The 16,682-nt window shown below is 28.0% G+C and overlaps 1 protein-coding gene and 1 long non-coding RNA gene across 2 annotated transcripts; both read left to right on the top strand.

The window, feature by feature from the left end:
• The first annotated feature begins 4,045 nt into the window (after positions 1-4,045).
• Positions 4,046-10,922, top strand: LOC124896088. The gene is made up of 3 exons (XR_007052525.1): positions 4,046-4,891; positions 8,850-8,904; positions 10,678-10,922. It is a non-coding gene; the product is annotated as an uncharacterized LOC124896088 (long non-coding RNA).
• A 2,409-nt stretch (positions 10,923-13,331) lies between these two features.
• LOC107860257 (zingipain-2) lies at positions 13,332-16,646 on the top strand. Its single transcript, XM_016705538.2, has 4 exons — positions 13,332-14,200; positions 15,593-15,828; positions 15,903-16,040; positions 16,128-16,646. The coding sequence occupies exons 1-4, from the start codon at positions 13,744-13,746 to the stop codon at positions 16,395-16,397; spliced, it is 1,101 nt and encodes a 366-aa protein (XP_016561024.1). The 5' UTR covers positions 13,332-13,743; the 3' UTR covers positions 16,398-16,646.
• The last annotated feature ends 36 nt before the right edge of the window (positions 16,647-16,682 follow it).

Below are 16,682 nucleotides of genomic sequence, written 5' to 3'. Positions count from 1 at the left end.
TTATTACTATCTTTTCTTATGAGTTAAAAAACTGTCATGTCTGGGTTATTTTGCGCTATTAATTATTTGTTATTTTTTATCAACAATAGGTATTAGATTACTTAGTCCATCAACACTCAAACAGATACAACAAAATCATTAAAGGGTTGTTTTATACACTCGTGAGATAAATAAGGATATCTCATGAGGTGAGATATTGCATGAAATTATTTTATTCATCTCTCTACATAGGATGATAATTCCACTATTTTAGTACAAGTAATGCACAAAATAGTCTCGAAATCAAGTTACCTAATATCACATATGGAATAATGTTAATTTCAATCTTTATCTCGAGATTATTTTTCTTATCCCTTCTATCAAACGACCCTCAAGTGTTTTGTCTTTTAAATTTGAGCATGAGATCTTATTGTACTTAACTAGACTCTTAAAATATATGAATAATTTGTCAAGTATATAAATGCTAGTTAAAAATTAGAGAAAAAATTGTCTTACTTGAGAGTGCCATTATAAGACGAGTAAGAAAAAGCAACATTACTCAACAATTATACCGGTAAATTGTCACTTTTTATTCTATGGGAAGAGTAGGAATTAACTTTATTTTTCTTTCTCGATGGCTGTGAAAGAAGAGAATATTATGCTACTTTAATTAATAAAATAAAATTGATTTTGGTCTAAAATGAATGAGGTGGGTCATGAGACTGATGGACCATTGACATTTTCTTTGGGAAATAGGAGGAGGGGCCAAGTAAGTACTTTGTGGGGGCCCAATGGGGTCTTTTTTTTGGAGAAAATTGAACTGATCAGGTCAAAGGACTGTGACAACGCCGTCCGATTCACGAGATAGTTGTGTTTGATTTGTTGTTGGCTACCCTATTTTCTTTTTCTTTTCTTTTTTGTTTGTATAATAGTAACATAGTTGAAAGATCAAAGTGTAGAATTCTACAACTCATTCTCTTTTTATTCAACGTGAGATTCTTAATTGAAATGAATACAGCAATATAAAATTTAATTGTGCATATCATGTGAATTCACGGTGATGAAAATAAAATTCTTATCAACTAAGAGATTTGGATGAAATTCTCGAATTTTGAAATTTTATTCTGCTTTGCATTTTAGCAAAAAATATTTGTTTGGATTAGAATTTTTAAAAGAAAGTTTCTCCAACACAACTTTTCAACTCTTTAAAATAAAGCATTCAACGATATCACTAAATTAGAAGTAAGGTTTAAAAGTAAATTGCTAAGGTTTAAAAGTAAATTGCATATTAATTGGTGGTATAATTTGGTTACGTACTACTTCTTCTACTTCTTTTTTTATTTTCCTCTCTTAGTTGACTTTTCTTAATCACTGTATTTGTATTATACTCCTACTATTCTCATTTATTCAGCAGGGTTGGAATTTTGTTTCAATTCCATTTGTCTGCATCTGCTCTTTTGAATAAAAGGAGTTTCGTTTAAATTCCATTTTGTCCACTTTAATTATTCTAAGTTTGATTTTATCTTTGAATGTTGGCTTCATCTTCTTCTAGAATGGATGAGAGTATTTTATTAGTCTTACCCCCTCAATTGGTTTTAGCCAGCCCAGCATATATAATTCCTTTCACAATAGATTTTAGGCTTGACTAACTTTATTAGAGAAAGTGGTTTAAATTAGAAAAGAAAAAACATGGATATAACAAAAAGTAGTTTAAAGTAGTTTGTAAAAACAAGGATGATAATTTTCTTTGGCAAGGAGACATCTTGTAGACTTTTTTCAAATGGTAGAAAAAGATAATTTCACTAATTTTTTCCTCTTAAAGAATCGATAGTATTTTTACTTACTCTTTAATGTGATTAGACCTCTCAACTTACCAGGATTGATGGAGGTTTCCAAACACTCACGCAAGTTTACTTGTCAAATTTCAAATTTACATTTCTAGTAGATAACTAAATAAATTTACGACTGTTTTAAAATATTTTACACTAATCTGGTAGTGAAATCTCCACAAAGAATAACTGAATATTCAACTCGGACTGGTATATCAACTTAAATAGACATAAAACCACAAAGTGTACTTTGATTTGATTTAATTCGCCGTTAATCTTTTCTTACAAATTACGATACAGTCAAATAGTTTTAAGATTGAGGTAAATGAAACCCTGACCATTTAAATTTAAATAAGCACAACTACTGCATTTTTGAAAAAGCTTTATCTACTTCATTGAATTATCCCATTTTTCATCAGGTTTAACTTCAATTAAGATGATTAGATGGATAAAGCACAAAATCAGTCAGGACAGTAATCTAAATCCATTTCGAGTCAAACGTGTTTGTTGAACGAACCTTTTCACATGACAGTGCACTTGAGCAATTTTTGTGAAAACTCATCAGTAGTATTTTTTTAACAGAGTTGTCCATTAAAAATATGAGACCCCACGAAGAAAAGCAAAACGAAGGACCCAAAAATAGAATTATAGGTCAGGAACAGCAATTTCATTAATAATTAATGGGTCATTTCCACGATTATCTTATCTCTATTTTAAGTTGAATTTTATTTTTTTTGTCCTTTAGCATTTTAAGTATAAATAATTGTTGAAAATCTCGCAAGGTATAAATTATGTCTTACCAAGCATAATTTAGTTCCTACAGCTCACACCTTATTTTGTTCTGAAATCCAGAGGTCATGTGCCTAATTTGATCAATTGAGTAAATTGTTTCTTTAAAAACCAATTGTTAGATTTGTAAATATAATCGTTTTTATTGGATTTTGTCAAACTTTTCACTTGAGTATGAACAGATACTTTCTCTTTTATATGAGCAAAATCTTGGATTTCCGGATGCCTTATAATTGAAACTGCAACTAGCTGGAAAAGATTTGGTCCCAACTTTTGTCGGGTCTTTTTTTAAATCTTTCTCTTTTTGAGTTTTTAATTTGATCTTTGTTTTGTCTCTTGGTATAATTTTGTGATGGTTTATATTCACACGAAGATACGTAGCAGTAATACACTAAACCCTTGCTACTCCTCCGTCCATTAATACTTGTGATTTATTTTAAAAACAGATGTCTATTAATACTGTTTTCTTAATAAAGTCGAATCGTACATCAAATTTTCAACTAAATTATTTTTTTCTTAAACCTGATATTCCACAGTTTGCTCCAAGCTAGCTATAGATCATCTAATGTAAGAAGCACAAGTCAAAGAAGAAGATTTGCTAGGAGGAATATAGACTGCGATAGAACGAGGCTGCATTTTCAACACCCACATATAGGCAAGGAAAAATTGGCATTTGGCCATGTAAACCCAACCCCTTTACCTACAAGGCTACTGCAATTTATTCTAAAATACACCAAGTCATATTATATATACCAGTTAATATAAGTAGAGCTTGTACTCTAATGGCGAGGTTTTGACAACTCTTTCTAATCTCTTTAGCCATTATAACAAAATAATATGAAAACAATTGATTTCAGTTTAACATCAAGTTTAAGAAAGTAAATAAATTTTTTAAAATTTTGTGAGTTTATATTAAAGATATGTAAAATTTGTTAAAATATTTTGAAATTTTGTGGTGTCATATGGGAAGTTGAAACTAAAGAGTTACAAAAAAAAATGAAATATTTTATACAGCTGATCAAAGGCAGAATAAATAAATTAAAATTGAGGAATATTAATTAATACGTGACATGAAAGTGTACATATTAATATTGTGTAATCATATGATTTACTTTCTCCGTCCCAAATTGAGATGACGCATTGATTAAGAAAAATAGTAATTAATAACATATCTGGTTTATCATAGTACCTCTATCAAATGATAGTTACATTTTAATATAAAGAAAAAAGTAATTAATGCAAAGGGTAAAACATGAAGAAAAAATACTGTCTCTTCTTGATTAATGAAAAAAGACAAGTAAAATGAGAAATAAAATTAAGAAATGTCTCTTCTTGATTAATGAAAAAGAACAAGTAAAATGAGAAATCAAATTAAGAAATTTGGGAGAGAGGTATATTGGTTTGACATAAATATCAAGTGTGGTTAATTTTTTCCATTCAAATTTCGAATAGGAATGTGGACAGTGTGGAAAATTTGGGTTCACTCGTTATTTCCTCAACATTGACCGTTGAATTGACGAGAGTATTAATTGATCATTATCTCCATTAGTATATATTCCAAGTTTCAAACTTCATTGTTGACTGTATGGTCTCCTATTTAATTTTATTCGAAAACGAGTAAACCTGAGAGAACCTACGTTTCCCCATAGGTCTTTTAATTTTAGGTTACATTTTCGTCAATTTCCCTTGCAGGCACATGAAGAATCTTACATAAAAGAGTAAGAAAAACAAGACATCTGCTGCTAGAATATATTCTAAGTCACATACACACACACAAAAAAAAGTACTATAAGCACCAGCTGGTAATGTATAAAAGAAGAAAGAAGCTAGGTCTAGTTCTTTATAGGAATTTGTTTATGTATACTTATTAAATTTAGCGTAAACAATGTATAATTACATACATTATCAGTATGGATAAATTCGTCAAAATTTATGTAATAGCGTTGTGTGCGGTGCTGCGATATGAAGTGCTATCAAGTTCACATCTTGAAGATTTAGTCGTATGTTGAAGGAAAGATTGCTCCTTCATAAATACTTATTTGTAGTAAGTGTTTATACCAAACAGTAAATTTACTACAGTTAAAGTGATTTTATGAGGTGAAAATACATGTTAATTAACCATGATAATTAAGTTCAAAAGAAATATGTGTAAACACATATTATGTATTTATTGCTTTAATACAAATATGGAGTGTGACTAAGTTTTTAACCTGTTCATGATTTATAGGTAAACTTCAGAGTTCCTCTCTTCAATACTACCCAAATTAACTTGGTCAATGGATTGAAACATATAGGTCAGTGTTATCATAAGCTTATGGAATCCAACTTTTTGGATTTGTCACATCTTCGTGTACATCAAATGGGCTAGATTTGGTTCCACGAATATCACAAAGTAAATCCAAAGTCCAAAGCCCAATATGTTACGTATTTTCACGGGCCCTTTTGGACTTTTTTGGGTTCTGGGTCCGTTTGGATAAGCTGTTTTTTTTTTTTTAAAATACTTTTGAAAGTGCTAAACTTATTTTTAAAATGACAAAATTCAGAAATAACATACTTATCCCCTTAATTATGAGTTTCACAGCAACAGTTTTATAATTACATAATATAGCAAGTTGAATTTTATATTTTTTCAAACTGTTGCTACAAAAATACAAATACATATGATTTTTACTGCCTTTATGATCGATATGTATTTTATATTTTTTCAAACTATTGCTACAAAAATACAAATATATATGATTTTTACTGCCCTTATGATCGATATATATTTTGTATTTTTTCAAATTGTTGCTACAAAAATACAAATACATATGCTACAGAATGTAATTTGATAAAAGTGTTGTTGTTTTTTGTAATTTAATACTTAAATATGTTACTTTATGTATTTTTTCTTTTTAAAAATAAGCAGTGATGTGTTTGGTAAACAAGTGCTTTTAAGCACTTTTTTTTGTCAAAATGTTTGAAATACCTTAAAGTTGTTAACAATATATAGAGTTGATTATTATTAATTTTTTTTAAAAATAATTAAATTAAAATATATATATATATATATATATATATATATATATATATTTTCATGAATGAATATTAATTTGTGCGCTAAAAATTTTTTTTTGGTTAAAAAAATTTAAATCATTAAGCAAAGTATATATGTTACTAATCATTATAATTACATTAATAGATAAATAGTTGGTCATAAATGATTCTATTTGTTTGATAAAAAGACTCTTAATTAGAAAACATATTACTCGTTGATTGAGTAATGACTATCACTATTAAAACATTGGCGAAATCATTACTTACCCAAAAAAAGAATGTGAATGTTGCGTCGTGAAATATAGATGGATCATTCACTAACCGTCCATGAAGGTGTATATCTTCAATGAGTATTCTCCATATATTTTGGTTGGTGAATTATTATTTTTATGAGAGAAATTCATATGTTGTATGATAATAATTGTTCAAATTTAAAAGAACATATTAAAGAAGAAAAATAATATATAAAAATTCATATTTCATAAATTAGAAGTTTCATACAAAAGAAGTATTAATATAGTTAGAATTAAGTTTGCAATAAATGCAAAAGGTGAAAATATTCAATTAATACAAGCATTAAGCATTAAAAGCTATTTTGGAGCTATACAAGGATAATTTTGGAATAAAGGAGAATTTTGAGGAATAAAAATATCTTTTAATTGGTCAAACTAAAATGGCTTAAAAGCCAATAAAAAAAATAAGTTAGGAATTTGAGCTTTTAGTTTTTGACTTTTTTTAAGCCAAAGTTGACTTTTTTTAAGCAACTTTTAAAATTGTCAAACACTTCTAAAAATGAAAAGTGACTTTTAAGTCATTTTGATCAACTTATAAGCTCCTCCAAACACCGTCTTTATATCCTCTTATCTAGTCTAGTTTAGAACATGGCTGGCAAAGTCATTATGGCTTAACCGGTAAATCTTCATTAAGAAATATTATTTCATTTTTGCTTTAATCGCCAAAAACATACAATTGTTATTAGGCCTTATCCTCTGTCGTTTGAAGCGATCAAGGGCAAAGATGAAACTCTTTCAAAACGACACGAGTAATATTAAACAAAATAAATAATAATAATTGTCAATTGATGGATGAAAAAATTAGTTAGTGCTTAATTTCAAACAATACATGAGCAAATTTGATCATGTTGCTTTGACATAAAGATCTAGGACGTATATCATGCATGCCAGAAACAAAAGTATAAGAAAAATTAGCTACTTGGTATTACTACTACCTATTACCATTAGCAATATCCTCGATGCCAATATTACAATAATACTATTAGGAGTCGTTTGGTTGAAAAATAAGTTATGATAGGATTAGTTATATTAGGATTAGTTGTCCTATAATTAGTTATTTTGTTATTGTCTATTTGTGGTTATTTGATTTGTGGTACTAAAAATAATATCCATTTCATTCTTTTGAAGAATTGATAGTTTGTTTACAAAAATATCTTTTACCTTATTTAGCTTAATTATTTTCCTTCATATTAAACCATATAAAAAAATTGAAAAGTTACTCTTTTTTTTTTTCCTAATTTTTTTTCTAAAAATACATGTTAAGAAATTTATGTTAATATTTCCTAAGCGTATATAAAGCTTTAATATTTCATATTAAATTATTTATTTTGTCATAAATTCTTATAAAATATTGATAATCCCATTTTTTGTTAAAAAAATTTATCATCAAAAAGTGTGAAAAATAATTACTCTCGTTTTTCATTATTTAGTATCATATTTGAAAGTTAAATTGTGCTTTTTAAAAAAAAAATAAAAAAAATTCAAACATTTTAGCTATATATAAAAAATAATTTTTATTTAATAAGTAAGCATGTACTAAGTTATAAAGGGAATGTCAAGATATTAATTATTTCTCAATGTTAAATTTGTTATGGAAGATGAAAATCTAAAGTAAGATTATTAAACATTTCTACATAATAAAAAGACAATAAACTCTTGCATCAATTTTGAATTTGATCATATAACTTGATTTTATGGTGTCACTTTCATTTTTTCATGTCTCATCATTTTTGTAGCATTTAATAAGCTCATATAATTGTTTAAATTTGTCAAAATGGATGAAAATTTGAAGAGTAATTAAAATTTAGCTTAGGGATAATATTGATAAAAAAAATTGATATGAGGACAACCAAAATCTCACAGTTACTCTTATATGTAGTAGTAAAGTAAAGTAATATATATATATATATATAATCTATATCTATATCTACAATCTACATCTATAATCTATAATATATTAAAAGTGTGAAGACCCTTAGAAAAGTGATTTAAACTTTTTGTCCTTCATTAAAAGACTCTTCTTTAGACAAAACTCTCTTTTACTATTTTTTAATTTATTATTTAATTATTTTTATTATATTAACTAGATTTACTAAAATATATGGGACTCCTAAAATATATGGTAGGAAAATTAATTAATATTTTTCTTTCTACTAGACTTCCTAAAATATATGAGACGTATAAAATATATGGCAGGAGAATTAATTAATATTCTTCTTTCTACTACTCAATTAGAAAAATACTCTTAAAATATGACTCTATTAAGGAAATACTTTTATAAATATTGAGATGAGTAATAGGCAATTTGATTTTTCTTTTTATACGTTTGAAGATATTTGCATCATAATGATGTTTTAACTGAAACAAATCATTCAAATCTCTTTGCATTTTATTTATGTATAAGTATTTTCCTAAGAAGCACACTTTACTTGATCATTGGATTTTATAATTTTGAGTAACTCATGGTACACACTTTGATAATATGAGTAACATGTCAAAATATTATACTAATTAATATGCGGTGCCCGCGTGTGAAAATTAATATGTTAGTTGAATCAAAATCGAAGCTTTATGATCACTATTATATTTTATTTTATAATTTACAGGTCGTAGATGAATGTCGATTGACTTTGAAATTTTTTTTGTGTAAATATTAGGTTTAATTATATTGTTTTGATATTTTTATTATCTTACTGTTTTATTTTAATTTACAGATGTTAAATGAATATGGGTCGGCTTTGAATTTTTTTTAGGTAAAGGCTCGGTTTAATTGTATTATTGTAATATCTCAATTAGTTTGTTATTTTGTGGTAGTTTACAGTTTGTAGATGAATCTCGATCGATTTTGAGAAATTTTTGTGTGTAAAATTTAAGTTTAATTGTATTATTTTGATATCACTTTTATCGTATTATTTTATTGCAGTTTACAGATGATAAATAAATGTTGGTCGACTTTGAGAATTTTTTTTTATGTAAAGGTTAGATTTAGCTGTATTATTTTGATATTTCTATTATCGTATTATTTTGTTATCGCTTTACAGGTGGTAGATGAGTCTCGGACGACTTTGAGAGAATTTTTGTATGTAAAGATTAAATTTAATTGTATTATTTTGGTGTCTCTATTATTATATTGTTTTGTTGCAATTTATAAATGATAGATGAGTGTCGATCGACTTTTAAAAATATTTTTGGTAAAAATTAGGTTTAATAAATAAATTCTCTATCTTTACATACTCAAAAGATATTAAATTTAATTATTATATTCATCTTTATTATTTAAACAAATATTCTATTTAGTGTAATGTTTGAACTCATTAAAGTGAGGTATACGCAAGACGCGTACACCTAAACTAGTATATATATATATATATAATGAAGAGTGATAATCAAAGGATTTGAGGGTAATTTTGTCATTTTATAGTTTTATCCCAAGAATAAATTGTGTTGGAATTGCAACCAAGGGTGTGGCCTAGTAGTTCAATGAAGTTGGGATGAGCACCATGAGGTCTCAGGTTCAATTTCCAACAGAGATAAACACTAGGTGTTTTCTTCCCTTCTGTTCTAGCCTTGGTGGACAGAGTTACCTGGTACCAGTTGTTGGTGGGAGGTGGTAGGTGGCAGGTATCCTGTGAATTTAATCGAGGTGCGTGCAAGCTGACCCGGACATCACAGTTATTAAAAAAAAAAAATTGTATTGGAATTATTATACCATCATATGTGTGGGATAATTTATCTCTAGGCTATTTATTAATCTTGGAATAAGTTATCCCAAATACTGACAATCAAATGACATATTAAATTTTTTTTATTCCGAAACTATTATTTTTTTCCGAGATTATATGCTTTAGTACCTCACACCAAACGATTCCTTTAAGTTTTTTCTTGGGATACGTAATTAGCTGGATTAAGATGTGTCTTGTGTCAATTAGTTGGGTCTCCTCCTCTGCATGCATAAGTAGTACTGTGTAATCAGATGCAATATAATATTGCTAACAGTTAACAGAACGTTGAGGTGATGATGCATGCAATGATCAGACTTGAACTTCTCTCTATCTGGTCGACAATGGGTAGCTAGCTCCTTTGAAGTTGTAACGGCCTTGACATCGCCATTCTAATATATCTGCCTACTCCCTTCCATGGGCAGATATCCATTCATGGAAACATAGATTAGATTCATTTATCAAACATCTGGAGTTTAAGCTTTGGATGTATATGGTTATTTATTTTAAAAGCGTTATACCTCAATATGGTATTTTTTACTCCATTCATCTCATTTTACTCGTTTCAATTTGACATTGTACATTGATGAAAAAAAATAATTTTATAACATGACTATTTTATCATAGTACTCATGTTAAATGATATTTGTATTTTAATTTGGAGATAAAATAATTAATACTAAAGACAAAAAAGGAAAAATAATTAATGAAACATTAAAATAAAAAATTAAATTAGAAAATTTGAGACAAGTAAAATGAAATGGAGGGAGTAATTCGAATTGAGATTTAGTAAACACGAGTTATGTAGGTATGTCTATGTAAACAGAAGTTAAATTTAAGGAAATATTAATCTGGTTAATATTTTATTAAGAAGACTCTATGGAGCATGACAAAATTCGGCTCATCACTGCTTGTTAAGCTAAAAATAGCAAAGGAGGAGAGGCACATTATGGGGTCCAACCAGGCTGCGTGAAGCCTTGAAGAAATTTCTGGAGGGTCCAACATTGAAGGCTTTTTTTAATTTTCTTTCAGGAATCTCTAAGAAAACGCCAAACATCCTATTGAATGGGAGGATCAAGCCACCTTAAGATTCGGTGCTAAACTTTATAATACTCAACAACAGAATGTGGGAGTGTTGATTCATAAAGGCCGGCGGCACAGACACCAATAAATCACCGGCCAGCTACTTCCCAAGGAAGATTTCCAGTAACATGACTTGCAGAAATCAATAAGTTGGCCATCAACATTATGATATAGGAAAAGTTTTTCTTTTGCCACAATTTAATCATAATAGAAAAAGTTACGTTCACACTATGAATTAGTTAATTTTTAAAAGTTTTTACCTTTTTATTTTAAAAGTTAAATATATTCTTCTTTTTTTATTTCTAATACAATTGAAAAAGATAATATAATTTTTTTATTTTTATGACCAGATTTAGATCAAATTTTTATAGTCATTTAGCATTATCCTAAGATATACTCCCTCCTATCCGTCTCAAAAAAAAAAAAATCTATTTTAATTTGACATAAAATTTTTAAAAATAAAGAAGATTGTTGAATTTTATGACTTTAAATTAAAGTTGTGTCAAGTACATCAAAATGTCCTTTAATTTTACGATTTTAAATATGCCATGTGAAAAATTAAAATTAAAGTATTGTCAAAAAAATTATTTTTTTAAAAATAGATTAAAAAACAATATTTTTTTTAAATGTAGAGAGTACTGTTATCTATTCCACTCTCAGCTTTATCATATTATTTTTATTAATTGATGTTTAATAATTAATATAAAAAATAAATAATTAATATTAAAAATAAAATATCAAAAAAATTATCTTTTATTAATTTATCAAAAATAACAAATAAGAATAAAAATTAAATTAAAAAATAATGACAAATAAATTCGAACGAAGAGAGTATATTGATTAAGATATACTACTTTTTAAAAAGTTAGCAACAAATATAATGCTTCATGTAATTTATAAGCTATTTTTATTTAATAAATGCATATTGAAATTAAACACTACTAAAAAGATGAAGTGTAAGAATATGCTCTCTAATTCCTTAAATTTGATTTTTAAAATTATTCAAAAATCTATGGACAAACGTTAGGTTAATCAAGATTCAAATTTGAGCTAGTCGAACACATAATCACTTTTATTAAAGAATACTTTATTCTAAATATCAAAATTTCCAACTCAACTACGAATTTAATTAATTTCAATACAAAAATCGTACCAAAACTTTTTATAAATAATACTTCCTTTATTTCGTTTTAGTTAGCTCTCTTTTTATAAATATTTATTTTAATTTAATTATTTTTTATAAAATCAAGAGATTTTATTACGTTTTTTAATGTTATTATTATTATTATTAAATAACTAAATAAAATATATATATATATTTAAATTTATAATTTTAAAATATAATTAATATGATTAATTTGATAAAATAAATTCCTAATTTAAAATAGAGGGAGTAGGTAAAGATTCAGCCGAAATATAGAGAGTGGATGATGCACCGTTAGTTTAGTTTAAGTTGGTGTCTCACATCTCAAGGCATCTGTTACATTTCCAACGTAAGCTTCTCTGACCACAAAGTCACCAACCCATAACTCAAGGAACTTGGTCTACAAATCCTGTTTCGTTCATTCATTTTTGTTCATCACCCAGTCTTCCTATTTTCTTTGAATTCGTATTATACCATATTGTAAAATCCATTAAATAAAAAAATTGTAAGATCCATTAAATAAAAAATTATTCTCTATCAATTTTGTTTTTTGGTCAAGGGTCGATGAATCTTCTGATAATAGGAAAAAATTGATACTTTAATTGTGGTTGCTCAATTTCGTATATTGCTCGTATATGAAATCTATTTGTAAATACAGTAGTATTTACTCTATTACAATTTATGTGGAAGATTTTGGAGTAAGCAAATTAAGTATATAATTTTTTTATGATTTTAAAAGTAAAATATAGTACATAGATAAAAATTGCATAAGAAAATACTACTATTGTCAACATATATAATTAAAAATCTTAAATATTTCTATGATTTCAAGAGATATTATAATTAAACAAAAAGTCATTTAATTAATCAAGTAGTAATTGAGTCAGCAAATCTACATAGCTGTTTCTGCAAACTTGGGCGGTTGGCAGGCGCAGATCCAATGCCAATTTTGGGGTGCTTTGACCCTTGTTAAATTTGATGTATATTATATATATATTTATATAATTTGTAAAAATTGATATAACATTTAAAGCTAGACGGGTATTTTAATTTTTGACGAAAATTTAAATCTATGAATTTCAATATATGTGTTTGAGTCTCTCATACATTCATAATTTTTAAATTCTGAATCCGTCATTAGGGTTGGCCATCGAAATTTTTCAATTTTTTTTTTGGAATTCAACTCTGCAAAACACATATCATGACCATAAAATTTTAAAAAATTCTTTTATCTTCTTTTTCAACAAAAAAAATATTTTTATTTACTCTTAAAAGTTCAAGAACAAATTTAATTTATTTCATGATAAAACACAATTAAAATTTTTATATATTATATTTTACTTTAAAATAAAAATTATAATTTTTTATTTTCACAATAAAACATGATCCAACACCTGCTAAAATTATAATGATATGATATCGCTAAGTTAGCTAGTTTGGCGGTTGATTGATCTTACACAATCAGTTGGTGAGGATCTAGTTTGTTAGTACTCTATTATTTAAGATTATTATAGGCAAACACTCAAATTTATCCTGAAGATGAATTCTGACAGTGAAATCTTTTTTTGCATGTTACGGAGTTTGGTCATTTGGCGGTTTGGTCTTACAAAATCTGTTGGCTTTCCTACAACCTATGAGACTCCTCCTCATTAATTCCCTGGCGTTTTGGTCCCAATGTAAACAGACCCATAAATTCCTTCACCATTTTTCATTAACATTATCCTAAAAAAATAATTCAACCCAAAAATTATTTTAATATCCAAATCCTCCATCTATATAAGCCCAAGTGGTTAGCCATCCCCATCAAGCCTCTTCCGTTCCACACTGTACTCTCCCTACAAGTGTTAAGTCTTCCTTTGCACTTGTCAGCCATGTCTAAAACCGTAATAACAGCTCTTCTCTTCACACTGTTTTCGTCTTTATCCTATGCAATTGACATGTCTATTATAGATTACAAAAACAACCAAGATGAAGAGGTGATGAAGGGAATATACGAACAGTGGCTGGCAGAGCATGGGAAAGTATATAATGCCTTGGGAGAAAAGGACAAAAGATTTGAGATATTTAAGGATAATTTGAGGTTCATTGAGGAACATAACAACCTTGAGAATCGTACGTACAAGGTTGGCTTGAACCAATTTGCTGATCTCACAAACGAGGAGTACGGGGCTATGTATTTGGGCACGAGAAGTGACGCTAGGCGGCGACTTGTGAAGTCGAAAAGGCCAAGCCAACGTTATGCATCGCGGCCTAACGAGTTGCTGCCTCATTCTGTCGATTGGAGGAGGAGAGGTGCTGTTGCTCCTGTTAAGAATCAAGGGAGTTGTGGTACGTCTTCGTTTTAGTTTTGCAAATTGTAATATGTACTGTAACTATTGGGATCATGTAAAGAATTTTTAGATAATTCGGTAAATTTAATGAGTTGTAACATGTTAGTATTATTCTTAGGGAATAAAACTTAAAGCTATAAACTTAGGTGTCGTACGGTGTAGATTTGAATAGTGAAAAATATGATTTATTAGGAATACAAGCATTACTAATATTAGCGGCAGTTATGGTAAGATTATTTCTTACACAGTATTTAGTTTAATGTGTTAAAAAAAAACTCATATAACATATTTTTAAATAAAAATTATTTATAAAATGTCCTTCACAAATATAATAAAAATAATATAGAAAAGGTTTTAAAAGGCTATTATATCTGTACACATGTTAATGCATACATTAAAATTTCTTGCATAGTTGATACTCATTAAGATTTTTCATGTATTAGTAATGCATGACATAATGCACAATAATGTTTAGTTATATATAAATTGAAAAAATTATTAAATAAAATATTAATAACACACAAAGCTACTATTTGAATTATTTGTTCTAAATGCATCCTACCAAACCAACCCTAAGTGTCAAATTTGATACTCCTTTCGTTTTGTTTTAGTTGATCCTCTTTCTAAAAATAGTTATTTCAATTTAATTGTTCCATCGATGAAATTAAAAGGATTTTAATATGTTCTTCCAATAATAACCTTATTATTAAATGACTAGAAAAGTTGTATATATTCAAAGCATAATTAATAACGCTAATTTGATAAAATAGATCTCTACTAAATATTTTTTTAATAGTCAACTAATATTGATTGGTAATTGTGACAGCGCTAAAAAGGGTTTATTGTCACTGTTTGTAACCAAAATCTTATCTTAAATTACATCAAAGATGAACAAATATAACTAGTTCAATTATATTAAATCTTAAAGTGATTAAACACCAATAGCTTTTCCCAGCTTCATGCTTTAAGCTTTTGAGAATTAGTTAATAAATGAACCTTATTAAAAAAGCTTATGACGTGTGTACAATTTTATTTGGAAAAGTCTTTTGGCCACAATAAAAAAAAGTTACGTTCACATTATGAACTAGTTAACTTTTGAATATTTTTATCTTTTTACTTTAAAAATTAAATAACTTTATTTATTTAAAAGAAAAAAAAATAATATAATTTTTTTATTATTGTGGCCATTTCTTAGGATAAGATGAAAGATAGAATTTGTAGCGTCAAATTCAATGGTTGGATCTGCATAACTTTTTAAAGTAGAACAAAAATTAAATGACGGCGTATGACATAAAAAAGAGATATTTTGTGTAAATCAGCTCAATTTGGTAGGTAAGCTGGACTTTTACATAGCGATGTTTTACATAATAATTTGTTTGGGCCTTTACAGGAAGTTGCTGGGCCTTTTCAACAGTGGCAGCAGTAGAAGGCATAAACCAGATCGTAACAGGGGAAATGATCACACTATCCGAGCAAGAACTTGTAGATTGTGACAGAGCCCATAACGTTGGTTGTAATGGTGGCCTAATGGACTATGCCTTTGAGTTCATCATCTCCAACGGTGGCATGGACACTGAAAATCACTATCCTTATCGCGGAGTTGAAGGCAGATGCGATCCTGTTCGGGTTAGTCCATTCTACATTTTATATTCCTATAAACATTTTATGATTCTTTATTGATTAAAATCGTAATGTTACAGAAAAATTATAAGGTTGTTAGTATTGATGGTTATGAAGACGTGCCTAGAAATGAAAGAGCACTTCAAAAAGCTGTGGCACATCAACCTGTTAGCGTAGCCATTGAAGCTTCTGGCAGGGCTTTCCAGCTCTACTCTTCGGTAATTTATGTCGTTACATATATAAAATATACGTACATATTATATAATAAAGTAATATTCATTCTGAATCCGTCTCTGTCACTACAGGGCGTGTTTACGGGAAAATGTGGAGAGCAAGTAGACCACGGTGTTGTTGTGGTTGGCTACGGCAGCGAAGGTGGAAAGGATTATTGGATAGTGAGAAACTCATGGGGCACAAAGTGGGGAGAAAATGGCTATGTCAAAATGGAGCGTAATGTAAAGAACGCTCATTTGGGCAAGTGTGGAATTATGACAGAGGCTTCATATCCCATAAAGGATGGCATAAATAAACGTACCACAACTACTTCAAAAGAAGAGAAGATTAGCAGCATCTGAAGAATTCTGATTTTCTCAGCTGTCCTTGCATTTAGGGGAATTTCATGGCTTATGTGATAGTATTTTATTATGTTTGTTTTAGTTGATCATTAAATGTTGTAAATAGTTAGTTGGGTATTTGTTGCAATGCATTTCTCTGTTTGTGGTTTGTTTAATGAAAAGTATCTTTGATTTTGTGTGTCACAAATTCAGAACGTGGACGAATATGGAAATCTATGAAAGAAAGATTTGTCAATCATTTTCTTGATCTAAGATGTGATCGAATAATGCTTCTATCTCAACTAC

This window comes from Capsicum annuum, chromosome 2 (assembly GCF_002878395.1).
Source record: "Capsicum annuum cultivar UCD-10X-F1 chromosome 2, UCD10Xv1.1, whole genome shotgun sequence".
Taxonomy (NCBI): Eukaryota; Viridiplantae; Streptophyta; class Magnoliopsida; order Solanales; family Solanaceae; genus Capsicum; species Capsicum annuum.
Note: the sequence above shows the minus strand (reverse complement) of the source record. Positions and strands in the feature narration are given on the sequence as shown.

Bases quoted from the DNA above. Each gene is read 5' to 3' on its own strand.
- LOC107860257 (XM_016705538.2), top strand. From the start codon at position 13,744: ATGTCTAAAACCGTAATAACAGCTCTTCTCTTCACACTGTTTTCGTCT. The intron at 15,829-15,902 runs GTTAGTCCATTC...GTAATGTTACAG, and splicing joins GCAGATGCGATCCTGTTCGG to AAAAATTATAAGGTTGTTAG. The intron at 16,041-16,127 runs GTAATTTATGTC...CTGTCACTACAG, and splicing joins CTTTCCAGCTCTACTCTTCG to GGCGTGTTTACGGGAAAATG.